A 9,534-nucleotide genomic window follows, 5' to 3' on the forward strand; every position below is an offset into this window, starting at 1 on the left:
TGACCGCCCTCCTGCCCATCCTGACCTCACTGAGGTCCAGGGTCTCTGTTCGATGTTTGCCTTCTGAAAAGCCGATTCAACACCCAAACTTGGAGTCCGGGGGGCCTCCACTGGCCTGCCAAAGGACCAGCCCACGGATCTGGCTCTTCCCAGGCTGCCGATTATAAACAGATGTTCCTCCTGGGTCCCACTCGGGGACCACCCGGCTCCTGTTCCTCTGTTCCTCGTGGGTCTGTGCTCCGCAGATGAACTGCAGACATTCCTGCGGGACCCTTTGGGTGAGGACGGCAAGGCTGGTGCAGAAGAGGCTCTTGGCGGCCTCGTATCAACAGATTTTTGTAGAGGCCTCCCGGGTCCTTCCATAGGGCAAAGTTGGCTTGACTTTCACTCTCTGCAGATGCTGGGGTTGCAAGATGAGTATGACTCCCCAGAGGACCCTGAATGCTGTGGAAGGGTGGGGTATTCATCAATGAGTCCAGCATGCTCTTATCCACACCCTAACAAGGGCTAATGTTGGTAGCTACAGCAATGTGGGTTGGATCCCACTGTTGCTGCTTATGAACTGTGTGACCTTGGGCAACTCATGCTACCTGACTGAGCCTTACCTGTAAGATGGGGAGAGTAACTGGGCCCACTTCATGGGGGGCGGTGAGGATTCAAGGAGAGGACACATCAGAGGTACCCAGGATTGTGGCAAGCCCATGTGAAGTGCTTAGTAGATAGTATCCATTTTACATTATTGGTGTTGCTGTGTTGTAGAGAGGATGGGAGGAGCAGCCAGGAAGCATCAGACCTGATTGGGCACTCAAACAGGGTTCTACAGGATGAATAGGAGTCTGTGAGTACACATGCCATTCAAAACAGAAGATCACCTGTGTGCTAGGCATTAAGTCAGATCACAAGGAACTCAGAATGAGAGTGAGACAGAGATAGACCCCGAAGAGGCGGTGTACATTCCAAACGGCCCATCAAATACAAGCTCAAGTGCATTGTGCAGCAAGCGTACCGGGCGATAGCCAAGCAAACGGCCTCTGGAAGCCAGTGAGCACCCCAGCTCAGCCATTCACTCAACAGGGCTTACTTAGCTCCTGAGTTTGCTCCTAATGGGAGAAGAGCTGCAAATGGGCAATCCTGTCACACCTCTGCCCCCACCCCGGGTAGGAGTGGGAGCCCCATGCTGGCCTTGCCACAGACTTCTGGTGACCCATGAGCATCAAAATAGAACTGAGCCCCACAGGGTTTTCTGAGGCTGTGTCTGATGGGCTCTCCATGGAGAACAGCACTGGACCCACCCTTCAGCCCAGAGCAGACCCTGTGTGCAGTCTGGCCCAAAGACAGGCAGGGTTTTTTGCAGTCAGGGATAAAGTGCAGGAAGGGCAGCTGGGTGGTGATGAAGCTGGGTGCTGGGATTTGGGCTGGACATCTCAAGACTCAGGATCTCCCATTGTGCAAAGGGTGCATCCGCAGAAGACCTAGTGGGGTGAGAAAGGTCAAAGGCTCTGGGTTCGAAACCTGTCTCTGCCCCACCACTCTGAGTGTGGCTTTGGACAAGTGACTTAATCCCTCTGAGCCACTGTTTCCTTCAGCTATAAAATGTGCATCCCAATAACCCTGGACACCGGTGCCTGCTGGGGGACTCAGGCCCACTGTTGCTCTTGCAGCTTTGAAGGAAAGCGGCAGGTGACTGGCCTTGGGCCACAGAGGAGGCCCTGGCTAGGCAGTGAACCCACGGCAGGTGTGGGCACAGCAAAGGCCAGAGAGACTTCTCCCCCTCCTCCTCCTCCTGGCTGCCCAGTACAGGGAGCCAGAAGCTAGCCATTTGCCCTGAGGGGAGGGGAGGGGAGGAACTGCTGCCCCAGGCCTTCTCCTATGACCCAGTTGAGGAGTACATCCCTGTGCCTGACCCTCCCCAGCTGTTCCCTGTCCTGGGAGTTAATTAAATGGAGGCCGAATTAGCTTCTGAGGCTGTAAATCTTCACCCAGGCCCCAAGCCCCCAGCTCTGCCTAGACCCCCTAGCCTTGGGCCTGCGCAATCCTCACCCTCATCCTGGCCCAGGAGGCACTCTGGTCTTGTCAGCTGTTGGGGGTCACCACCAGGTCACTCTGGGCAGGAGCCACCTGGGCGGGCCTGCTAGACTGTCCAGGCCACAGCTTCCGGCAGTGACTCCAGGAGTCCCCAGAGGGCCATGGGGGGCGGGGACTAGAAGAGGAGGTGAAGCCAGGAAGGGGCATTGACTGGAGCCGTTGCACAGAGGTGGGGGCTCTGTACCCTGGGTCAAACTGCTGTGTCCTCAGGGAGGGCGCTGGGGCTGCCCTGTGATAACCAGTCCAGGGCAAGATGCCGCTGCTGGAGTAGCTCTCCGGACAGATGTGTCCCGCCATGAAGCTCCCCGGGGACCTCGGGGCACCCAGCAGAGAGCCTGAGGACACGCAGGACATCGGCCTGACCACACTCACGGACTCAGCCACGACACGTCAGCACATGCGCAGACACACACACACAAACTCACAGCACATGGCCTGCGCATGTGCCCCAAGACACACTCGTCCACACAGACCCACCGACACACCCATGTAGACTCACACAGGTGCCGCTCACACACACTCACAGGTACTGAAAAGCACACTGACAACGCCCTCACAGAGCTGCGTGCACACACGCATCCTCACGTGCGCACGCACACGCACACGCACATGCACATACACCCAGCCAGAGTCTAACTCCTGAGCACAGCAGCCTGCCTGCCCCTCGGCCCCCAGGATAATAAGGAAGCTCTACGTAGGCCAGGGTCTCACTCGCTCTTGTCCGAGGAGATTCCTGTCTTCAAGGTTCCGGGACCCTCCAGGTGGGAGAGGTGGTCTCTCGGCCTTCGAGAGGTAGCCTTGAACTGCTGTTCATCCAGTCAGCAAACAGCACCTGCCAGGCTTGTGCACCATGAACAAGATCGAATCTGTGCCTTGTGAGGGTGCCCAGCCCAGTGTGTGTGAGAGTGACCGATATTCTTCCCAGCGTCTGAACGCCTGCCCTTCCAACAAGCCTTCTCCAGCTGTAAGCTTGCCTTCTCTGTTGACTTGCATGAAAGTCCTTAGGTCCACAGATGGCTCCTCTGCTTCCGTCAGACCCTAGAGGGCTGTGCCTACGGGGCAGGCACGGGATAGGAAGCCCGGCTGACCTACGTAGGCACTGGTTGGTGAATTGAGGGCTGGGGTGGAAGGAAGGAGGCAAGGTACCGATAGGTAGCTGGATGGGTGGGAGAAAGGCTAGATGGAGTGGAAAGATCAAGGAAGAAAGGATGCAGATGGATGGGGTGTAGGTGGGGGGATGGGGCGGGGGTGACAAGGGAGGATGGAAGAAAGCCTGAATGACAGGGACGCCGAGGGAAGGATGAGGGCTGGTGAAGGGGAGCCATCTGTTGGAGGCGCCGGCAAGTCAGCTCTGCCTCCTAGAAACCCGTGTACAACAACAAGACAGGGCCGTTGATCTTCTGCCTTCCTCAGTCTTGCTCTGTTTGAGGCCACCGTGCCGGTCCATTTCATCGACGGTCTGCCTGTTGGTCCTCTGGCCGACTTTACCAAGAATGGTCCCTCCTGATAGCATGGCAGATCACTAAGTGCCACCCTCCTCACTGCTAAAGAACATTCTGGCTGTACATCCTCCAAGACAGACCCTTTTGTCTTCCTTCTTCCGACAGCCCAGGTGTATTCAGTATTCTCCAACACCTTACATGGACACAGCGATTCTTCAGTCATATTTCTCCATTACGCAGCTTTGCCGTGCATCTGAGGCAACTGGAAATAGCATCGTTTGGGATAGATACCTGTTCTGAAAGCGATATTTAGCAGTTTAAGGAGGTCTTTTGTAGTAGATTTGCCCAGTGCAAACCATCATCTGACTCCTGGACTGTTGCTTCCATGAGCATTGAGTGTGGATCCAAGTACCAGGGACTCCTTGACCACGTCCGTCTTTGCTCCGGTTACCACGATGGTCTCTGCTGGGGCAGTTCGGAAGATTGTTGTTTCCTGCACATTAAATTGCAATCCCTATTGCAGGCTGCAGTCCTTGATCTTCCTCAGCAAGTGTTTTTAAGCCCTCCTCATTTTCAGCAAGCAAGGTTGTGTCACCTGCCCATCACAGTGTGGTCATGAGCCTTCTCCGTTCCCAGTGCAGAGGTCCTCTGCGCATGGCCCGGCTGCTCCGATTCGCTCAGCAGACAGATCGCACAGGGCTGCATGAGCGTGCAGTTAAGTGTTCTGCAATTCCCTTTGCTCTCAGTGCTGTCCATCATTTGTCATGAGCCTTTGCCTCATCAAGAAAACAAAGGTGAACAACTTCCTAGTATTCCTTGCTTTCAGCCACGATCCATTTGCTGTCAGCAGTGTTCTCCCTCATTCGATGGCCTCTCCGGAATCTGGCTCACATTTCTGGCACTTCCCGCTGGATAATACTGCTGTAACTGTTTTGAATTATCTTCATCAAAACTAATGGTATTGATCTTGTTCGATAATTTCTGCATGCTGTTGTCTCCCTTTTCTTTGGGGTAGAGCTCTTCCAGCTGGTTGGCCAGGCAGCTATCATCCAAATTTCTTGACATAAACAAGTCCAGAGTTGCATCAGTTTGTTCAAAGATCTCCATGAGGATCCTGTGCATTCCTGAAGTCTTATTTTTCACCAGGCCTTCAGTGCAATTTGCACTCCTTCCTTTAACACCATCTGTTCTTGATGGTATGCCACCTCCCTGGAGTGGTTAAATATGGACCCATGCTTTGTAGTACAATGACTCTGTGTATTCTGTCGGTTTTCTTTTGATGCTTCCTGATTCGCTCACAGAATCCTTCAGAATTACAGTTGGAAGCTTAGCTTTTTCCTTCGGTTCCTTCAGCTTGAGCAAAACCTGCTCTTCCCTTCAGGTTTTCTTGGCCTATCCCATGAGGATCCTTATCTTGGGTGTCTCTGCGTGCCCTTGGGAAGCTTCTATTCAGGCCTCTCCATTTCCTTCCATTTGTTTCGGCTACTTCATGTGCAAGAGCAAGTTTCGGGGTCTCGTCTGAGTGCCGGTTTGGCCTTTTCTTTCTTGTCTTTTAAATGGCCTTTTGCGTTCTTCACGCGATGTCCCCGATGTCACCCCACAACTAGCCTGGTCTTTGGTCATGGGAGTTCAGTGTGTCCATTCTCTCCAAGTTGTGCTGTGGGCCCTGGGGACTTGTTCATTTCTTCAGCTCCAGCTGAAGCCTGGATCTGATTCCTCGATGGTCTGTTCCCCAGCCAGCCTCTGGTCTTGTCCTGACAGGTGATATTGAGCTTCTCCATCGTCTCTTTCCACAGATGTAGTCGATCTGATTCCTGGGTATACCATCCAGCAAGATCCACTTCTATAACCACCGTTTATGTTGCTGGCAAACAAAAGGTATTTGCAATGAACACATCATTAGTCTTGCAAAATTCTCTCCTGTGATCCCAAGCAGTATTTCTGTCACCACAGCCTTTTATTGCCCAACTGCCCATCCTGCATTGCTCCCTACGTTCCCATTCCAATCACCAGCAATTACCAATGCATCTTCGGACATGTTTAATCTGTTTCCTAGGCCGAAGTTGGCAATAACCTTTCATAGCTTCATCGTCGGTATAAGTGGTTAGTCTGTGGATTTGAATGGTAGTCTTATTAAGTGGTCCTCCTGGTAGGTGTACGGATATCATACTGTCACTGACAATGTTGTGCTTCAGGATCGATCTTCCAATGTTCTTTTTGACAATGAATGAGGCTCTACATGAGTAGGGTGGACCATGTGTCCGTGCAGTTCACAGTGGCTAACCCCAGTCCGTTTCCGCTCACTGTTGCCTAGGATGTCTCTCTTGAAGCATTTCATTTCATGTTGCTGACTTGACATTTCCTAGACGCATTCTTCCTACAGTCCTGTTCTGGTTGCTATTGGATGCCTATCGCTATGCCTTCTCACTCAGACTCGTGCCGTATGAGTCCTGGAAGTCCCAGCTTGACTCTACCCATGGCCTAAAGGTCAGCTCTAGCCTCGAAGAGGCAGGTCTTCTCCACTCACATTGTGGGTGCCTTCTGTCCTGAAGGAGCCGTGCAGGTGCAGTATGTATCATGTCAGGTGGGTGGTTCAAACTCACCAGCTGCTTTGAAAGAGAAAGGAAGGTGCTTAGTCGGCCGCCATCAAGATTTACAGCCTTGGAAACCCCATAGAGCTGTTCTCCTGTGTCCCGTGGCTCACTGTGGCAAAGGCAGTGGGTGGTGGGGTTTCATCCCGTGGGCTCATCTTCGGCCACGATATCAGACTGTGCTCTCCTGCTAAGCATAAGGTTTTCAGTGGCTCATCCTTCAGTCGTGGTCCACCTCCTCCTTCCTCCTAGTCTGTGCTTAGTCTGGAAGCGCAGCTGAAACCTGTCTGCCAGGAGTGATGCTTCCACCGCTGACATTCAAAATACATCACAGCCCCACAGCCCCACAAGCAGCCTAGTGGTGAGACATAGAGCGATTTGCATTAACTTGCCTTTCAGTCGAACAGATGTTTATCTCTTGTCTTCTTGAGCCGAATCTCCCAGCCTCTCCTGGTGGAACACATTCCTAGTCTGCTTCTCCTTCAACAGACGAGGAGGTGTCCCTTGGAGCCTGTGGAGTTGTAGTCCTGTTGCCCTGGATGGCCTGCCAGGGCCATGGAGAGCCACTGGCGGGAGCTTCCCCTGTGAACCCCTTCCTGAGTTTGAAGACTTCTATTGCAAGAAGATAAAGTGGTTGAACTACATGTTTTTGTTTGTTTGCTTGTGGTTTTTGCCAACTGAGCATTCACGGCTACAGACAAGGGCTGAAAGAATCATTATATTTTAATTTTGTTTTCAAAGTATTTAAAAACCTGCTTTCAAAACTATACCACGTTTCCCCTCTCTCATCCACATGTAACTCACCAGCCTCTGTGTGTGTCTAGCCTGCTAAACTGTATGCTGGCGTCTCGAGATGAGGGGTTGATCAACGGTTGGCATGAGCAACCATGTGCATGCCCTCTACACAGGGTCAAAAGCAAAATGCAGAAGTCACGTGGATTCTTTGGCGGATGTGATGGGGACTACCATTTAAAATGTTTACATCTGTCCCACCCCCACCCCAAATAGCCTTCTTGTCCTCAGAGTGCCCTTTCTGAGTTAGACAACAGTCTCCAGAATTAGACATCCATTGATGTCTAATTTTCCAGAGTCTCCATTGACTCCTTTGCCTGGTTTCCTCACATGGGCTTTACTTTTTAAAGGGCAAATGTCGTGGATTATGTTTAAAAAGAAAGAATGAGAAGAAGCCAAAATAGAAGTCCCCTGGACTAATCCCTCAGGAGCCATTTAGTGCCTTCTCTGACTCCATCTTCCGAGCAGCGTGGCTTCCCCACTCCGTGCTGAGCAACCCCATCCTTAGTTCAACTCCCTCGTCAGTTATCCTTGGGTTCCTCTGTCAACTGAGGCCAGGTAGTGTATGTACCATGTGGAGATGCGCCTTCTTCTTTTAGGTCGTGCTTGGGAATTAGCCGATCTTCTCTTCTGAGCCTTTTATGGGCTGGCCATTCAGAAATCTGCCTGAATTTACTACCTGTTGTGTGGAGCTGCCGTACCTTATCCATGGGCCCTCAAGGCCTCTTTTCTGGCCTTCCTGTAGAGTAGGACCGGCTCCTTGACCATGGCCCAAGGCTCCAGAGAGCATCTGTGTGGTTCACCACTGGCCAGAACCTCTTAGCCTATCTTGGCAGATGCGTGTGAATGAATTACTGCTCTGAACAGAGTCGGGGAGAAGGCTACCTGAGAGGACTCTGGAATATTGTGGCCCCAAACAGCTCCACTACTGCCTCCAACTATGTAGCATCACTGCAATCGGGCAGGCAAGTGGCCCCGATGACGGCAGGGGGTCTATTAGATCTGTCACTCGCACTTCAATTGACGGGTCATGAGTGGCTTTAGAACTGTTGGCTCACTTGAGGGCAGGCTATGAGCCTCTAAAAATGTCATATTGCTCTTTTGCTTTACAAACGCCTTTCTTTGGATGGAATCAGGGAGGCCAGTCCTTAGGCAAATGGCTTCCAATACGGATTGTGATGACGGTCATTGTATCATGGTAGCTTCCTTAGGGACCACCTATTGAGTGCTATCATTGTCTCCTCCCAGATTGTCCTCTGGGGCCGGACTGAGAAGTGCCTGAAGGAGACGGCGGAGGAGATTCAGCAGATGGGTACAGAGTGCCACTACTTCCTCTGTGACGTGGGCAACCGGGAGGAGGTGTACCAGACGGCCAAGGCTGTCCAGGAGAAGGTCAGTGGTCTGGGAGGCTTTGACCTTGGCGTAGCTAGACATGGGCACTGTCGGGCAAAGAGAATATCCTCAAGTGGCCTGGAAGCGAGCTGTGTGGAAAGCTGATGGAATGGCCTGGTCCAGGGTGCCTTCACGGTGCTCCCGTGCGCACCGGGCCGTGGACGTCATGGGTGTGTGTTGATCACATGACCTTAGTGATTGCTTGTTCTCCCAGTGGAGGTATAGAGCATGTGGGCGTCTTTTCTAGATGCTGGGGTACGAGTTTCGTTGGCCTCTTGGCCACTGATCTGATGAGCTGTGTCAGCAACTGCAAGGGGCTGATGGCCCTCATGGTCCCCGGGTGCCTTCTCCCCAACAGGTGGGTGACATCACCATCCTGGTGAACAATGCCGCGGTGGTCCATGGGAAGAGCCTGATGGACAGTGACGATGATGCCCTCCTCAAGTCTCAGCACATCAACACCCTGGGCCAGTTCTGGGTAAGGGCTGCCCCGTGCTAGAGCCAGCCCAGGCACGACAATGACCCATCCCCGAAAGGGCCCCGTGTGCTTCCAGGGAGCTGGGCAAGCGGGGAAGGCAGGAGGGAGCGACTCAGCAGGGCAGAGCTCCTGCCCGCCAGGAGGTGCAGGACAAGGTGGTCAGTCTGACAGGTGGAACGACGTGAACTCTTGTCCCAGGATGCCGCACTCTCGGTGGTCCATTCTCGCTGAGGAAGGGTAGAGGGTTGGAAGCGAGGGCAGCTCTACACTGACCACTCCTTCCACCCTCAGACCACCAAGGCCTTCCTGCCGCGCATGCTGGAGCTGCAGAACGGCCACATCGTGTGCCTCAACTCCGTGCTGGCGCTCTCTGCCATCCCCGGCGCCATCGACTACTGCACATCCAAAGCCTCGGCCTTCGCCTTCATGGAGAGCCTGACCCTGGGGCTCCTGGACTGTCCGGGCGTCAGTGCCACCACCGTGCTGCCCTTCCACACCAGCACCGAGATGTTCCAGGGCATGAGGGTCAGGTCAGTGAGCAGGGCTGCCCTTCCGCACCCTTGGGGTCACGACGCCTCGCCCATCTCCCTGGAACCTTGTCCTTCTAGGAAAGAGAGTTGTCCGTGCACAGAGATCGCTACAGGAGCAAACGACGCAAAGGAGAGTAAGCCAGGGCTGTTGAGTCCTTCTGACGCATGGCCGCCCTGTGTGTGTGTGTGTGTGTGTGTGTGTGTGTGTGTGTGTGTGTGTATAG

The 9,534-nt window shown here is 53.3% G+C and overlaps 1 protein-coding gene across 3 annotated transcripts in view; it reads left to right on the forward strand.

The window, feature by feature from the left end:
• DHRS3 (dehydrogenase/reductase 3) overlaps nt 1–9,534 on the forward strand; it is a 45,314-nt gene that overhangs the window by 24,388 nt on the left and 11,392 nt on the right. For 2 of the 3 annotated variants that reach the window (XM_004705171.3, XM_045299150.1), the window contains exons 2-4: nt 8,159–8,302; nt 8,661–8,780; nt 9,072–9,310. In XM_004705171.3, the coding sequence (XP_004705228.1) occupies nt 8,159–8,302; nt 8,661–8,780; nt 9,072–9,310 (503 nt within the window). Of the gene's footprint in view, nt 1–5,222; nt 5,406–8,158; nt 8,303–8,660; nt 8,781–9,071; nt 9,311–9,534 lie in introns of those variants that run through there. The other variant, XM_045299149.1, reaches the window with a different exon arrangement.

The sequence above is a fragment of the Echinops telfairi genome, unplaced genomic scaffold, assembly GCF_000313985.2.
Source record: "Echinops telfairi isolate 266 unplaced genomic scaffold, ASM31398v2 ScPeMD7_7457;HRSCAF=8495, whole genome shotgun sequence".
Classification (NCBI taxonomy): domain Eukaryota; kingdom Metazoa; phylum Chordata; class Mammalia; order Afrosoricida; family Tenrecidae; genus Echinops; species Echinops telfairi.